Genomic DNA, 18388 nt, shown 5'->3' with positions numbered 1-18388 from the left:
TTTGTGTCTAACCTAATTTTAATTTTGATAACTATATTTTTCAGGTCTGGAAATTCTACTTAATTTTTGTAAATCTTCTACAACCCAATTAAATATATTGGAATTTTCTGTTGAAATTCTTAATTGTATTTTTTGTTTTCTTTAACTAGGCAATGTATTTGATAACATCAGGACCTGGCACTCCTTTTAGTGTATTTGTTTTTTAGACAGGGTTTCACTATGTAGCCCTGGCTGTCCTGAACTCTTTCTAGAAAAGGCTAGTTTTGAATTCACAGAGATCTGCCTGTCTCTGCCTCTGGAGTATTTGGGATTACAGGCCTGTGCCACCAGGCCTACCCAGTGTGTTTCTAGTTCCTGCTGTTTTGCTGATTCTTTTTTGTATTGTCTAATATCCTCACCTTCCTGGATATTATGGACTATGTGCCTGATCTTATATTTGCCAAGTTATTTGTTGACATGGTTTCAGCCTCACAAGATAGCTTCATTTAGAAGGGAATGTTTTCTTCTATCCAACTACTTAACTATTGTACTAAAGTCTCTTGTAATCCCATTTCAGGTATAGGATGTATAAAATAACCTTGAAGGTACTTGGGTCGAAGACTTAGTTCCCATCTGGTGGCACTGTTGAGAGGTGATTGAATCATGAGGGTGCTAACTTTATCAGTAAGTCATTCATTGATGATCATAGGTAATGATCTTAGGTGATTATCATAGGGTTACTGGAAAGTGGGACCTGCTTGGAAGAAACAAGTCACTGGGTACGTGTCCTTGAAGGGTAGGTCCTGTCCCTGGAACCTCTCCCTCTGTTGAATGACAAAACTGTCCTTGGGGAGATGCAATACACATGTACTCACTCCAGATAGGAAGCCCGTAACAGAACAAAGTATGGATACCGTCAAAGTCCAACTTGACGAACCAGTGAGTTTTATTTGAATTACTTACAGGACTATGGGTGCGGGATTACTTACAAGAGCAGAAGGGACTCAAAGACAGCTGCCTCACCAAGGTCCACCCCAGCATGGGTGACAGCTCATAAAAACTGGGAAACCTGGAGCAAACTGTATAGCTTGCAGGCAATCAGCAGGTTGAAATGTGTTCTTTCCAAGAAACTCTGGTTTAAACCTTTTCATTCAGCTTGGCTGCTTTCTGTTTCTCTCAGGCAACTGGTCTGGTCTCAGAGACATCTTTGTAACCTCACTTGCCTGAGAGTCTTGCAGCTTTATTGTTTACTCTGGAAGGGAGGGGCCTAGTAAATCTGGTCAGTCTCAGGGACTTCCTGAATTTATTTTCAGGTTTTTTGCCTTCCTGCTTAAGAAGCATTTCTGCAAGATGGAATGTTTCAATATCTGAGGACACTTAGATGCTAGCTTCCTCTTCTCCCCTTTGTTTCATTCATGAGTAAGTGACTCTGAGCCCTTTTCTGGTCACTCTTTCCTCTCTGTCTTAATGTTCTGCATCATCACAGTTGTGGAGCAGCCACCTGTTAGCTGAAGCTCTGAGCCAAAACACACCTCTCCTCCTCTCAGTTGCTTCTGCATTTATCCAAGTGCTAGACTACCAGCTGTAGCCAGAGTGCTCCTGTCTGATGGCAAGAGGGCTCCCAGAGCTCTGAAAGCCTAGCAGAGCAGCCATAGTCTCTTAAGCTACCAACCTCTCCTGTTTCTTGTCTCAGATCAGCAACTATTGAAGAGGAGAAGCAATTCAAAATTACGTCCTTGCTTTACTGTGTTTACATAGTCTCTTGGGGTTCAGTGGGTAACTTTTCACTACCTTGTTAATGCCTATGTGTTTTCATGGAGACGGTTTTTATATTTTTGTCTAGATTTTTAAAAAAAAATCCTTATTGGGAGTATTAATGAGAATTACCCATCTACCATTACTAAAAGAAGAAGTTCACCTTATTTTTCCTTGTTTTAATTTCAGAATGTTAACATTGAGATTTATTTATGTGTACATGTGTGGAGGTATGTGCACATGTGTACAGGTGCCTGAAGAGACCCTGGATCTGGAGTAACTTCCTGTGTGAGTGCTGGGGACCAAACTTGTATCCTCTGAAGAGCAGTATGTACACTTAACTGTGGGGCCTTCTCTCGAGCCCTCAGACTGTTTTTGTTTATGTAACTCCACAGGTTTTAGATATGCATATCTTTCTCTACTATTTCTGTAATAGTACTCACACAAGCCAATTAATTAATTTCTAATGATATGTTAGGAATACTCTGGAACCTGCAGTTAAATATTTTGTAGTTTCCCACTTTAAGCTCTATTTTCTCTTTGAGAAATCTCATAAATCTGTGCCTTTAAATTCATCTATATGAATTCACTTACTGTCTTACTTTGGTTTTCTATTATTGTGATAAAACACTGTGTCTATAAGCAGCCTGGGGAGGAAAGGGTTTATTTTGGTTTACATTCTTGCCTCACAGTCCATTGGGGGAAGCCTAGGCAGGACCCTGGAGATGGAAACTGAAGTGGAAGCTATGAAAGAACCCTGCTCACTAGCTTGCTTTCCATGGCTCACTCAGCCTGCTTTGTTGAACCAGTTAGGGCCACCTGATGAGAGGAGCCTCCCCTGCCACCTATGTGTTGTGTCTTCTCACACCATTCATCAAGTTTGCCTGCAGGTAATTTGATGAAGGCATTTTATTAACTTAAGTTTTTCTTCCCAGATGGCTCTATCTTGTATCAAGTTGATAAAAATCTAACTAGGGTACTTAAAGAGTATGAAATCTATATATGTCGTGTTCTTCTTGTGGTATCTGTTTATACTTCAATCAGCAGACCTAAAATTGAGCTTGTAGAATTCCTTTTTGTTGTTTTACATTTATTTATTTTATGTGTGTTTGGGTACATTTTCTGGGGTGTGTGTGTGTGTGTGTGTGTGTGTGTGTGTTGCATGCGTGTGTACACACGCAAAACTTGGCAAGAGTTGTCTCTCTCCTACTGTGTGGGTTTTGGGGAATCAAGCACAGATCATTACCCGTGGAGCCAGAGCCATCTTGCTGGCCTGCTTATGGCATTTCTCCCAACATACGGATTTCCTTCACTGTCTTCTCTGCCAAGGTGTTTGAGTGTTTTCCTGGCTTAAGAATTATCCAGATACCGTTGGTTCTTATACTACTTATTCTCTTATGTAGTCTTATTTATTTTATGTCATAAATACTTCTTGAATGTATCCACTTTCCCCAGCCACACTGCACCAGTGCTGGTCCCAGCAGTTGTGATGGTTTGCTCTGGTAAGCACAGTAGCTTTTCAGGGTTACCCTATCCTTGCTTCCCTCTCATGGTGTGCTGCTTCTCTACTTCTAATTCTATTTCAACTCTTAGTAGGCAGGACATTTCAAAGTATTTAGAACTATACTGTATTTCTTCTTATGTTAAAAGGGTCTGATGCTTTGCTTAATTGAGCTGCCTATTTACTGCCAAAGCAAACCTACCTCTTTGCTACAAGCAAATGGATTGTTTTTTAGTTCTCTTTTTTAGCATATTTCTCCACATTTCCCAGTGCTGGATGCTGGGACTGCTCTCTTTATTATGCTTCTTGCTTTCCTGCCTTCTCCAGTTGCAATCTCTGTATAGGTTTTCCTTTCTCTTTACACAAGCTGTTACTTCTCAGGAAAGCTTTCTTCAGCTCCTCAGTTATTATCTGCTAGGGCTCTCATGATGTCTTGAACTTCTCATAATTAGCTCTCATCACAATTTTAACAACAAAATTAGAAGAATATAAGGCTCACTCCTGGTCTTGATTGCTAAGTCTCTAGCACTCAGCATAATCCTTGAATGTGATTAACTATTTTTTTCTTTTAAACACTGCCTGGCCCATCAGTTTCAGCCTCTTATTGGTTAATTTTCACATCTTCCTTTAACCCATATTTAGTAAATCTGTGTAGCACCACGAGGTGGTTGCTTACCAGGAGAGATCTTAACCTGCGTATATCTCGGAGAGGAGAGGCATGGCGACTCACTATGGCGACTGCCTGAAGCATCTGCCCAACTCCGCTTCCTTTCTCCCACAATTCTGTTCTGTCTACTCTGCCTACCTAATTTTCTGTCCTCTTAAAGAGCCAAGGCAGTTTATTTATTAATCAATGAAAGTAACACATAGACAATCCTCCATCATTTCCCCTTTTTCTGTTTAAACAAAACAGAAAGGCTTTAACTTTAACATAGTAAAATTACATATAACAAAACAGTTATCAAGCAAGAATTACAGTTACAATATTTAAATCTATTTTATCTTTTATCTTAACTAAGGAAAACTATAACTATTGAACCATTTTTCAACTCCATCAAAGACTCCAGAAGGATATAATACTACCTAAGTAAACAAGAAATATGCAACTTTCAAATTCTAGAAACGATAGAGACAACTCGCTGCCTGGACAGTCACCCAAAGTTCCTCTGTACCGTTGGGGCATCCATCTTTGGCCTTCAGGCCCATCATTCCCAGCAGACATTTCCATGAAGCAGGAAATTTCAAAGACAGTTCAGTCACTTTCTGCTGTGTCCTGCAGAATGTCTCGCTGACTCTTTCATGAATCAGGAACCCCGAAAGATCATCTCACCTTTAGGCAAGTTCAGTAGTCCTCTCTCTGCGGGTTCTCTGTGTCCAGTTTATGCAACAGTCCAGGTAAGAGCAGTTTCTTGTGCAAATGGCTAACCAACTCCATAAGGAGCCTCTTCGATGCCCATCTTCCTCTTGAAGTAGATTGGTGCTGCCAGGAGCAGACGTGTCTCATTGTCATGAAAAGGATGAACCTGGCACACAGGTTACACCACAAAAGATCTGATTAACAGTGCCCCCATTCAACAGGAAACAGTTTGGAGAGAAATAACTGCTCCCATGTTCCCAAATATTGTTTATAAATGTTCTTTTACTTTTAAAGGGGGATATGATATAGATATGAATGATTTACATTGGTATGGATTTTAAGGTCAATTTTGTTATATGTATATGTATTTCTGCTCTTGATTAAGGTATTGTGATTGTGTAGTTCATTTAAAAATGTAATGTATAATTAGGAAATATAGGCTAATGGATAATCATCAATAATAGTCAAGCTTGTAGTCATGTTAGTTAGATTTTCTATATATATATAGATATATTTCAGTTAAATAGGCATTCTTCATATCTTTCAAAGACTACAGAACATGGCATTTAAGATTTTTGATTGACTATTTTTTGAGTGTCTAAATGTCTCAGAAGAGCAGTAGTCATTTGAAGGCAGAGAACCAGATCTTTTTTTTTTTTTTAATTTTTTTTATTTTTTTTATATTTAAAAATTTCCATCTCCTTCCCTCCTCCTCCCCCCTCCCTCCCCTCCTTCTCCCCCTTCTCTCCCCTCCTTCTCCCCCTTCCCTCCCCTCCTCTCCACCCATACCTCCCCTCCCTCCCTCTCAAGGCCAAGGAGCCATCAGGGTTCCCCACTCTATGCTAAGACCAAGGTCCTCCCAACTCCCCCCAGGTCCAGGAAGGTGATCGACCAAGCTGAGAAGGCTCCCACAGAGCCCGTCCATGAAGAACAATCAGAGCCCAGAGCCATTGTCCTTTGCTTCTCAGTCAGCCCCCGCTGTTGGCCACACTCAGAGAGACGGGTTTGGTCACATGATCCATCAGTCCCATTCCAACTGGAGTTGGTGATCTCCCATTAGTTCTGTCCCACCGTTTCCATGAGTGAACGCACCCCTCTCGTTCCTGACTTTCTCCCTCATGTTCTCGCTCCTTCTGCTCCTCATCGGGACCTTGGGAGCTCAGTCCAGTGCTCCAATGTGGGGCTCAGTCATCTTCCCCATCTGTCGCCAGCTGGAGGTTCCCTCACGGTCCTGACTTTCTTTCTCATGTTCTCTCTCCTTCTGCTCCTCATCAGGACCTTGGGAGCTCAGTCCGGTGCTCCAAGGTGGGGCTCTGTCATTTTCTTCATCTATCGTCAGGTGGAGATTCTATGGTGATATGCAAGAAATTCATCAGTATGGCTATAGGAACTGGCCTTTTCAGGCTCCCTCTCCTCAGCTGCCCAAGGAACTAACTGGGGGCGTCTCCCTGGAAACCTGGGAACCCCTCTAGGGTCAAGTCTCTTGACAACCCTCAGGTAGCTCCTTAAATTAAGATATATGCTTCCCTGCTCTCATATCCACCCTTCCTATATCCCAAGCACCCCATTCCTCCGAGCTCCCCCCGCTCTCCCCTTCACACTTTTCTCTCCCCATCTTCCCTTGGCCCAGTCTTGCCCAACTCTCAAGTTCCCAATTTTGCCTGGCGATCGTGTCTACTTCCAATATCCAGGAGGATTACTATATCTTTTTTGGGAGTTCACCTTCTTATTATCTTCTCAAGGATCCCAAACTTATAGGCTCGATGTCCTTTAATCATGGCTAGAAACCGAATATGAGTGAGTACATCCCATGTTCATCTTTATGGGTCTGGGTTACCTCACTCAGAATAGTGTTTTCTATTTCCATCCATTTGCCTGCAAAATTCAAGATGTCATTGTTTTTTACCGCTGAGTAGTATTCTATCTTTGATTTTTCCCAACTACTCCATCCTTAGCCTGACTCTGATCCTTAACAAATGTGAATGAAATTGAAATTCTGTCAGCCTAGGAATTTGAATCTTGAAAACACCGGATCTGAGAGTAAATGAGGTAGAGTCAACATGGAAGCGCTTCAGCATTCCCTGCCTTGCTGTATCCTGGCTCATCAACACCACAGGCACAATAGGGAGCAGCACCAGGTGTAGATGGTTTTTCCTTGGGCCACCAGCTCACAAATGACATGGAGACTCATTAATTATGAAAGCTTGGCCTTAGCTTAGGCTTGTTTCTAACTTTCTCTTATAACTTAACCCATTTCTATCAATCTGCCTGCTGCCACAAGGTGGCTTTTACCTCTACTTCTGCATGTCCTGCTTCCTCTGCAGCTTGTGACTCTCCTTCGCCTAGATTCATCTCCTCCTTTCTCTCTGCCCAGAAATCCTGCCTAAGCTCTTCCTGCTTGTGAAAACAGAGTTGTCGAACAGGTGAGGAGGTGTCAGGAATCTTAGGTCTCAGGACAAGATGAGTGAAGATGTGGACAATGTGCTGTTCCTTCTATGAACTCAAGGGTAGTGTAGAGAGATACTGGGTGGACAGTGGTCATTATTTAAGTGATCGTTTGCACAGTAAGTTGGTAAATTGTACAAATAAAAGCTGCTTAAATAATTTAAATTTGTATGATGGTCATGTTGTAATTGACTTTTATTATATAAGGAAATAATACCAGAAAGGTTAGTTTTCTCAAGATCACAAAAATTTAACTTTATGCAAGTATCATGATGTTCTAAAAATTTTGCTCTGCCAGTCACAAAGTTGCTGTATAAGTGAAATTCTCATAATTTCCATAATTGAGCAAAAAAAAATCTGTTCTGCTTTGATATTATACATACATCCCTAAAACTAAAAGGCTTCTAGAGAAGTACAGTTATCTCGATATTTGGTAAGGCTCCTTAGGTTATTTTTTAGCCTTTGATGTACTAAACGTGTGTGTTTTAGTATATGCTTTAAATTTGAATATGCATGCTCACATTTTTAAATGGTTATGAATATAATTTATTGTTTAGAAACATCCTTATATTTAAGAAACTCCCTTAAATTTAGTTTACTCCATAGTAATTTATTCTCTGATCAGTTGTATCAGGGGAAAGAAGCCACATTTATACTTTTTTTTTTTGAGACAGGGTCTCATTGTGTAACTCTGGCAGGCCTGAACTTTCTCTGTAGACCAGGCTGGCCTGGAACTCATGGAGATCCTCTACCTCCCAAGTGCTGGAATTAAAGGTGTGTGCCACCACATGGCCATTTGTACATTCTTAATTATTTCCTTTTATATGAGAATGTATACGTTTATTTATTTATTTTAAATTTGTTCTATTTTTAATTATGTGTAGTCATGTATGTATCTGTTTTGAAGTATGTGCATATGAATGGGGTTACCTGTAGAGGCAAGAAGGATCCATTGTATCCTTGGAGCTGGAGTCACAGGCAGTTGAGAGCTGCCTGACCTGGGTGCTGGGAATTGAATTCAGATCTTCTGCCAAAGCTGTACAAGCTCTTAGCCACTGAGTTATCTCTCCAGCCCTTATTTTTGAAACAGAAATACAGGAAATGGAATACATGAGATTGAGCTTTAACATTATTGTGTTCAGTAGGATGACATTTGCATATTGACATTAGCAGTGTAAAAGTTCAAATCCATCAAAGCCACCTACTCTGTTTTTTAAAGGTTTACATGTGCTTTATCATTTTCATCCAGTAAAGCAAAATAGCATTATATTATATAAATTCTTAAAACATTTATGAAATTTATCATCAAATGAATTAAGTATTAGGGACAGATTAATACGGTCCTCTTAAGTAATAAGAGGTGCATATCTCTAAATGTTATATTTAGTGATTTGTGGAGTGTGACTGTTGGCTTTCTGCAACCTTGGCTCTTTTAAACATTACCCTTCTAACCTCTCATCTCTGTAAATAGCTAATTCTTTCTGATCATACAGGAAGTCCTGCATGTTGCAAGCGTGGAAATGCAGCTAACGGCTGCAGTGTCATTTTTGAGCATTCTACAGGAAGAATCAATGTCAGTCCACACCTATGCACACTCCTTCCTGCAAATTATTCTCCTGAACCTGGAGCACAGGGACACAGGTCAGGTCCACGTGTACTTAATTACACTCTTGTTTATGGCAAATGGCTCTGGTTCATTTGCCATCTATGGGGCTGATGAAAATAGCTGAGGTTCCCTCTAAGAAATGCCCTGAGAGAGAAAGAACACACTAGAACATTCTCAGGGGTTTTCTTTCCTTAGATGTTTTCCTTTACATTTATGTTCATTGAGTTATCGTACAGTGAGAACAGAATACCTTGAGTTAGAATTATCTCCCCCATATTATTTTTCAGTTTTTTTAAAATTTTCTAAAGTTAGTCAAGACGAAAGTTGTGGCAAATGTCTTAGAATAGTAATAACAATTTTTACTTGTATTTTGTAATAAACGTTATTGCAGCTGTTAATGGATGCGTTGAGAGTGCATTTGCATCTGAGATGTTTTAACCTAGCATGTCATGTCTGTGCCCATTAGGTGTCAGCAATGCATGGCTGGAAACGCTTCTCTCTGCAATAGAATTATTACCAAAAGAAACCCTGAGGCATGAGGTAATACTATGTTTTTTCTTTTTGTAAATAGTCAACTTTATGATTTTTTAGTAATTAGTGATTATTTTCCATTGTGAAAGCAACAATACTCATTGCAGAAAATTTAAGTAATTTGGAAAATGTAAGAGAGAAAAATAATGTATACTTCTGTAGTTAGCTGCTTTTAAGTTTTTGATAGACATCCTTCAGATTTTCCCCTCTGTGGTGACTGCTTGTCATGTCAGTAATTGTATTGAATCTGGGTGTGGTCACTTTTCACTGAGCATTAATTTCTGTGCATAGTTGCAAATTATTTTATTTTTTACATGCTGGAAGCTATTTTCAGCGTTAAGTGTTGCTATTGAAATAAGGCATTTCGGTAGAGCTTTAGATAGTTCTTTAACTGTAGCATCCACAAAAGTGTCACCTGATGAGAGGATATTAAGATTCTTAAACTCTTCACTAAATATGTGAAATGTAGTTACCCTGAATTTTTATTAAAAATAGTGTTCCACTGGGGATGTGGCTTAGTTGGTAGAGTGCTTACCTAGTGTGCACTAAAGCCCAGATTTGATCCCCAGTTCATATGCATATGACCCCATGCATGTGAACCAGGCATAGGGTCATATGCCTATAATCCTGGTTCTCACAAGGTGAAGATAGGAAGATGACAAGGTTTCTCTGTATAACAGTTTTGGCTGGCCTGGAACTCATTTTGTAGACCAGGCCAGCCTCTATTCACAGAGATCCTCCTGCCTCTGCCTCCTCAGTGCTGGGATTATAAGGGTATGCCACCACTGCCCAGCTAGAGAGCTTCTGTATCTTTTTTTTTATTATTTTAGTTGTACTTATTCTTTAGAAATTATCTGATCGTATCCTTTAGCACTATTTACATATACCATCTCTCTGCCATCTTTTGTTATGTTTGTACATATTTATATAAGAATTATTGCCTTTTAATTTCCAGTATGGTTCATTCTGTCCATCTTGAAAGGTTTTATTATAATTAAGATGACAGACTAGAAAGAATAGACAGCAAACTGTCCTCAAGCAATCTTGACTATTATTCCTGTATATATTTCTTTGCAAACTACCATGGTAAAATGTTATTCATTGAAATATCTTCCACCGACTGATTTTTATTGTGACTTTGTCATTATAGTTTGTTATTCTATCACAACACCAGAATACTCTTTAAGATGACATGTTTTAGCCAGTTATAAGAATGTGTACCTGATGGCAAGTATCTAGACACCACACGGATTGAACTGCTGAGCAGTGTGGAGATGTGTTCTTTGTGTTTTGAAGAACAGTGTAAATGGAAATGAGGCAGTTGCTACTCAAGAGTGCTCAGCATTTTTAGCATGTGCTCTTTGATAGATTCCTTGTGATGAGAAATAGTGAGGTTAATAATTGAAGAGTTGGTGCTAGGATAGTAGACCACTATTCATAATTCTTTATAGTGTATCATGCTATTGAATGTTTGAGTGCATAGTATGTGCATAATATAGCACAAGACTTTGGTCATATGTAACAGAATTTCCAAAATATATTTTTCTATATTCTTTAGGATAAATATAAAACTTCTTCTGAAATAAAATTCAGAGTATCTGGTAACTAATTGCTTTTCTCTGTTGAAAATGTGTTTTTTAAATTGTCTTCATATGCACTCAGATCACTGCAGCATTTGCCATGAGCTTTATTTCAGCGTTTTCTCCTAATTGGTTTTAATTCCTTAGTTTGACATCTTACCTTAGCCAAGAAGACAAAGAAACTGCTCCAGGTCAAGAATGGCCATGTATCCCAGTTGTAATGAATGTTCTTTAAAAGTGTTCAAAACATGAAAAAGTTTTGAAGAAGATGATGTTAGTGACAAGAATGAATAATACTTTCTACATTTACTCTAACTTGTTTCCTTTTAGATTCTGAATCCACTTGTTTCCAAGGCACAACTTTCCCAAACTGTCCAGTCGCGTTTAGTTAGCTGTAAAATTTTAGGAAAACTAACCAACAAATTTGATGTCCATAGGTAAGTAAGTATATGTAATTTTGTGTCTTTTAGCAAATTAATGTATTTAAATATGTAATGACTGTATCAACAATGGTTACTTTTGTATTATTCCACATTATTCACAGACTTAACCACTCCAGCTACATAGACTTCTCAGACAGAAATATACTTGTTGGAAGCATTTCTTCTCAGTTTCATGGATTTTTCTGATCAAGTCTTCTCAGTCCCATACCATGTTTTCTTGTAAAGATAAAATAGCATTATCTTGGGACTTCCAAAATCATGTCAGGTAAACCTGACATAAAGATAGGGTTTCTTTTTGTTTGTTTTTTGTTTTTGTTTTGTTTTTCAAGACAGGGTTTCTCTGTGGCTTTGGAGCCTTTCCTGGACCTAGTTCTTGTAGACCAGACTGGTCTTGAACTCACAGAGATCCGCCTGCCTCTGCCTCCCGAGTGCTGGGATTAAAGGCGTGCGCCACCACCACCCGGCCAAGATGGGGTTTCTTACATCACTATTATGAATCCCTTATTTTGAATAATCTCATATCAGAGCCTATCTACAGTGTACATGCTGCTCTCTACCTTGATAACAAATGACACATGTTCACACTTGATGTGTTGTGAAGTATGAGAGTGAACATCAATCAAAACAGAAGTATATTTTGACTGACAGTTGCCAGAATCAGACATTACATTGCTAAAGCCTTTTGAATTATCTATTGACATTTAACTGCTAAGACAGATACAAGTAACTGATGATAGTGTTCAAAATTAATAATTTATGTAAAAATGCATTATAGCCAGGCGGTGGTGGCACATGCCTTTAATCTCAGCACTCGGAAGGCATCTCTGTGAGTTCAAGGCCAGCCTGGTCTATAAGAGCTAGTTCCAGGATAGGCTCCAAAGCTACAAAGAAACCCTGCCTCGAAAAACAAAAAACAAAACAAAACAATGCATAAACTGCTAAACATAATGTTAAAGTATATGGTTAATAAAACATTATGATTTTAAAGAATATTTTAATATTCTTTAACAATGTCATATATACATATATACATTATACATACATTCATATAGATATGTAAAACATATCTAATCCAAATGCCCCTTACTCCCATTAAGCTCCTCTAGATACTTCCCTTCCCACTTTCATGTCCTCTTTATAAAAAATAATCTTATCAATCAGTGCTACCTGCATGCACATGGATGTAGGGCAACCTATCACCCCACCCTGGAGAAAAGCAACCCTTCTATAGCCATTAGTTGCCAGTAGCTCCTCAGCAATGGGTAGAACCTCATGTGTCCCTTTCCCATCCATGCTGGAATGTTGTCTGGCTTGTTCTTATGCCAGTAACCACAGCTGCTGAAAATTCACGAGTACAACAGCCATGCCATATCAAGAAGACAGACTTCCACAGCATGTCTTTCCATCTCTGTTTCTTATATTCTTTCTCAGCATTCCCTGGTTCTTGTAGGGCTGTCTAGTTTAGGGTTGAACACTCAATGGGCACTGCTTACTCTCAGCACTTTGACTAGATGTATATCTCTGCGCTTACTTCTCTTACTGCCAAAAGAAACATCATATTTAATTGATAGCTGCACTAATATATGGATATAAATATAAATACTTATGAGGCAGTTTGACAACTATTCATTTAGAAGAACAGCTGTAGTATGTTTCCACCTAAGGCCTCCTTAGCTGTGACATTTTACCAGATTTACAGTATGGGCATGGATCCCTTCCCATGGAACAGAATTATAACCCAATCAGAAAGTAGTTCATTACAACTACAACAGTCTTGCCACTTTTGCACCAGTAGTCACATCTTGTCTCATAGGTCAGTATCAAGATCAACCACTAGGTAATTCTATTCTCCATTGGTCACCTGCATTGTACCTTCTGACACCATGAAATCTAGCCAGCAGGGTAGAAGTTTTTATGTCAGTTATGGCTTGATTTCTCTATGTCCTACAACTAAAATGTGTTGTATCTTGAGTATTAGGGTCTTAATATATGATTACATGGGAAGCTAAGAACAGTATCACTAATATGGAGCTATCCCACATCTAGCATCAAGATTTTCATTTAATAATCCATGTCTTCTTTTGTAGAAAGAAGTATTGTATACCCATACAGAGCACTGCCTTTCAAACTCCTTTATAAAACATTGTACCTTAAAAATTACATGACAGTCTGGGCAATGGTGGTACATGCCTTTAATCCCAGCACTCAGGATGCAGAGGCAGGTGGATCTCTGTGAGTTTGAGGCCAGCCTGGCCTACAAGGGCTAGTTCCAGGACAGGCTCCAAAGCTACAGAGATGTCCTGTCTTGAAAAACAAAAACAAAAAAAAAAAAGAAAAGAAAAGAAAATTATCTGACAAAGCAGTGATTTTCATTAAAGCTTTTCCATATACCCTTAGTTTTGGTTGACCTACTGTCTTAGTCAGTGTTCTGTTGCTGTGAAGAGATGCTAGGACCATGGCAACTCTTATACAAGAAAGCATTTAATTGGACAATTTCAGAGGTTTAGTCTATTATCATTATGGTTGGAAGCACGGCAGCAAGCAGGAAGACATAGTGCTGGAGAAGTAGCTGAGAGTTCTACACCCAGATCTGTAGGCAGCAGGATGAAAGAGACACACTGGGCCTGGCTTGAGATTTTGGAACTACAAAGCACATCCCCCAGTGACATTCTTCCTCTAACAAGGCTGCACCTCCTAATCCTTTTCAAGTAGTGCCACTTCCTGATGACTAAGCATTCAAATATATGGGCCTATGGGAGTCATTCTTATTCATACCACCACACCCACCTTCCACCTTATTTATCCCTCCATTCTGCCTCCTCAATCCCTGCTTAAACCTTTAATTCCCAATATTCCTCCTGTTCTATTTTCATATCATATGAACTCTACTATCCCTTCCCTCAAGGCCACTTCCTCCCTCATCTTATTTGCTTGTTCTAGCTTCCTGATTTCTACAGACACTCCATGTTAAACTTACAAATCTAAAACTCTCTCATATAAGGTAATTTGAAATTTTGAAAATCATTGAAAAAATAGTCTAAAATGTTCATTCATTTACATGTTTTTTAAACCTGTCTTTCTCAGCATTAAAAGAGAAATACTTCCCCTGGTAAAATCACTCTGTCAAGATGTGGAATATGAAGTTCGATCTTGTATGTGTCGGCAGTTAGAAAACATAGCTCAGGGCATTGGGTAAGTGTACTTCCAAGTCCTTATGCCACACAGTCTTAGATCCAGATTGTGTGGCAAGCATATCCTGCTCATGCATTCCATGAAAGTGTGCTATTCATTTTTTTATGTGCTTTCTTCAAATGATCATTGCAGGCCTCTCCTAATGTGATAAGAGGGGATGTGTTTAGCATATATTCAATTAATGTCAGTTTCTTTCTTTCTCTCATGGTTACTCAGTAACCAAATCCAACAAGGGACCATATCCTAGCAGGAACAATATCTGGGATATGTTGAGCATTTCTTTTAGATGACCATATTTTTAAGTGTTTTAGGTGGGTTTGCTGTCATTGAAGTATGTCCCTGTGCAGTTCCAAGCTTTGTGTGCTTCTGGATTTGTGGTTCTTCTTGCCCTTTGGGGACAAGTTATTTGGGCACAAGAAGAACCACATACTGTTGAGGAAGTAGAAGCATAGGACAGGCAGTTCACCCTCTGCTTAAAAACAGCTCCCAGGTCAGGGTACAAGTGTAGTATTAAAGGAAACATCTAAAAACTCTCTTGGGAAATGATTTTTGCTTTAAGGATTCTAAAGTCGTTGGTGAAACTCTGGTGTCTTATTTTTAGTAGATACTGCATTGATGATTTCATCTGCTATTGTTTTTCACAGATGAGGACAGTGAGTGGTAATGATGGTTTTGTAAAGCTTTAGGATGTTGCTAACAGACTCGGCATAATCATGTATTTTGTGTTATGTCTGCTAATCAGTTCTTTTGTTTTGATCTCAAAACTATTTTTCTGATAGGTCTTTTGAAATTCATTACTCTTGTTGAATTACTGTGGACTATAATTAACTCAGGTTTATAATTAACATAGGTTTAGGTATGAGCCAGAATCAGACTTTGATTGGACACTGTACTGCTTCACTTTATAAAGATGTGAAATATGTATTTATTTGCTTTCTTTTACCACCTAACATTTTTCTCCTGTTTAAAAAAATGGGAAGGCTAAGTGTCTTAGTTATTGTTCTATTACTATGAAGTGACACTGTGACCAAAGGCCACTTATTAAAGAAGGCATTTGACTGGGGGCTTGCTAACAGTTTCAGAGAGTTAGTTCATAGTCATCATGGTGGGACATAAACAAGCATGGCACTGGAGCAGTAGTTGAGAGTTTAATATTCCAGTCAGCAGGCAGAGAGAGAGAGGGAGGGAGAGACACAGAGAGACAGAGACAGAGAGAGACTGGGTCTGGTGTGGCCTTTTTATGCTCCAAAGCCCACCTCTACTGATGCACCCTCTCTGACAAGGCCACATCTTCTACTCCTTCTCAAGCAGTTCCAACTGGTGACCCAAGCATTCAAACAATCAAACCACCACACCAAGGATGTTCAAATTAGTCTTCCCCAAATTGGATTATTCCTTAAGAATTAATTAATGAAAATAAAATAACAAGAATATACTCAACTTCTGTAGGTTAGAATATTTTTAAGGAACCAATTTTCTTGACTATATATGTACATTTATTTGCTGAGTTCTTTTATCCTATTAACAAATTTACTTCTAGGACTTTTAATGGTATGGTAACTGAAAAGTAATGGTACCTTATTTCCAGTTGTGACAGTCAGCTTTCCATTGTTGTGACAGGTGCTGTAACAACTTATGGGGCGAAAAGGTTTATTTGGAGTCATTCTTTGGATGTTTTTCTCTTACTTTTGGGTCTCTAGGGAGGCAGCCCATCATGGTGGAGAGTGTGGGGGAGCACAACCATCACTTCTTAACCAAAAAATGAAAATGAGGAAGAAGAAGGGACTTTCTGTTTCCAGTGCATGTCTCCAGTGTCTGGAAAACTCCCAATATGTCCTGTCCTATGTCATAAAGTTCCCATTACCTCCTTATAATAGTCAAAAAACAAACCTGTTTTTGGCTTTAATGAAAAGAGAAAATTAATTATCTTATTAATATTTAAAAGTATGTAAATTCTCACTAATACAATATGGTTGAGGATTTAATGGGGTGACATTTTTGAAATGAAAAAGCTGTGAGAATGAAAGTTTAAATAAAGCTAAAATTAACTCTTTTATAAATTAAAATATGATAGAAAATTCAAATGCATAGTGGATAGTTTTGCACAATCATTCTCTGAGTTCATGCATTTATGAATTGCTTAGAGGTATGCTGTCAGATGTGGTGGGGGAGGGACTGTCTACCACATGGCCAGCTGCGGTTCATCATGATGTCCTATCTAACAACAAATGCAGTATTGTAGACAGAATAGAAGGAAACTTCATTCGAGACTTGTGTGAGGAAATGGAAGGAACAATCTTCAGTTGAAAGCTTTTTGTTTGCTTTGTTTATTTATTTATTTATTTTGACCGGGTCTCACTATGTAGCCTTTATTGGCCTGGAGTTCACTATGCAGAACAGGCTGACCCTAAACTTAGAAATTCACCTGTCTCTGCCTCCCAGTATTGGGATTAAAGGAGTGTGCCACCCCTCCCAGTTTTAAAAAATTTATTCATTTGTTCATTGTGTTTGTTTGTTTTGTTTTTTGAGACTGGGTTTCTCTGTGAAACAGTCCTGGCTGTCCTGGAACTCACTCTATAGACCAGGCTGCCCTTGAACTCACAGAGATCCACCTGCCTCTGCCTTCCAAGTGCTGGGATTAAAGGCATGTGCCATCACTGCCTGGCCATTATTATTATTTTTAAAAGATGGCTTTACTGTGCAGCCTGGCTGGCATGGAACTTACTTTAGAGACCATGCTGGCCTTGAACTCACAGAGATATACCTGCCTCTGCTATTTTTTTTAAATTCTGTCAATATGCTATACTGGGTCTAATTTATGCTATCTTCCTTACTGCATTTAAGAAAGTCGGCTATGTGTCAAGACTTCCTTTATCTGAGTATGAACCCTTGTCATCAGTAGGAGTGAAGTGCTTGCTTTTTGCTGCTTATGACTATATTCTAAACGTTATTTATTCTCCAAAAGCATCTTCGTACCTTATTCTTTTATGTTGAATATCTAGTATTATATGCCAATCTTCTGTGTGGAAACTAATTATTGTAAAGTTGTACTTCAGATGATTAGAAAAATAACATATGCCCCAAAATCTATCAAATGATTTTGCTTGAATTTCTACAAATACTTATATTTTTTCTTAATTAGTTGGATCATTTCTTGAAATTTTAAAATAGAAAATGGCATAATTTATAAAGCTTAATATAAGGTCCAAGTCATTAACATTTCTGTAGTTAACAGTAGTTTACAGAAGAAAATGAAATTTATTTAATAATAAAATTAATATCAATTTTTATTTAAATATTTTTAATTCTTTGAGAATTTCACATGATATATTTTATTTTAATTATATTCCTTGACAGCCCTCCATAACTCCTCCTGCATCTACCCCATATTACTTACACCCTTGGCTGCTTTCCCAACCAGATGGCACACTTGGGCACCGGGACTAACTGTGCTAATCACTTGTGTTCATTGGACTCTTGCTGCAGGTTTGTTGGTCTGACTTACTTTTTTCTACTGCTTATTGTGCAGGACAGAACTGACAAAGAGTGTGGTGCTCCCCGAATTAATAGAACTCTCTAGGGACGAGAGTGGCAGTGTGCGACTTGCTGCTTTTGAAACCCTGGTTAACATGCTTGACATGTTTGATACAGGTAAATCTGCATGTGCAGGTATCTTTATTTCTGAAAGACCATTTTTCATGTTTTATGTTACTAATAAGGAACAGAGACTAATTCAGATTTTTTGTTTAGTTTAGAGTTTTATGATTGTTTTCCTTTTTGATGTCTTCCATGCTTCTACTCTCTACCCTCATGGTATCTAGTGCTGCTGTATGTCTCATACTTCACACTGCTGTCTTCAAGACATAACTGACATATGTAGAAGTTGAATTTGTCCTGAGAAGTAGCCCTTAACTTCCTTAACTAACTGATGTCAAATCCTGACTGTAATATGTCTAAATGACTATAACATGATCATAATATGCCTACATGAATTCTTTC

General features: G+C 38.6%; 1 protein-coding gene across 5 annotated transcripts in view; it reads left to right on the top strand.

Moving 5' to 3' along the window:
- Nucleotides 1–18388, top strand: part of Ppp4r4 (protein phosphatase 4 regulatory subunit 4) — a 115229-nt gene that overhangs the window by 50524 nt on the left and 46317 nt on the right. For 4 of the 5 annotated variants that reach the window (XR_005286105.1, XM_038335706.1, XM_038335708.1 and 1 more), the window contains 5 exons: nucleotides 8531–8678; nucleotides 9110–9183; nucleotides 11085–11191; nucleotides 14282–14389; nucleotides 17919–18040. Coding sequence is in view for 4 of the 5 variants with exons in the window: in XM_038335706.1 (XP_038191634.1) it covers nucleotides 8531–8678; nucleotides 9110–9183; nucleotides 11085–11191; nucleotides 14282–14389; nucleotides 17919–18040 (559 nt within the window). In the remaining variant the exon portion in view is untranslated. Of the gene's footprint in view, nucleotides 1–7776; nucleotides 7812–8530; nucleotides 8679–9109; nucleotides 9184–11084; nucleotides 11192–14281; nucleotides 14390–17918; nucleotides 18041–18388 lie in introns of those variants that run through there. The other variant, XM_038335709.1, reaches the window with a different exon arrangement.

This window comes from Arvicola amphibius, chromosome 7 (assembly GCF_903992535.2).
Source record: "Arvicola amphibius chromosome 7, mArvAmp1.2, whole genome shotgun sequence".
NCBI lineage: Eukaryota > Metazoa > Chordata > Mammalia > Rodentia > Cricetidae > Arvicola > Arvicola amphibius.
This window is presented reverse-complemented; position numbering and strand designations above follow the sequence as displayed.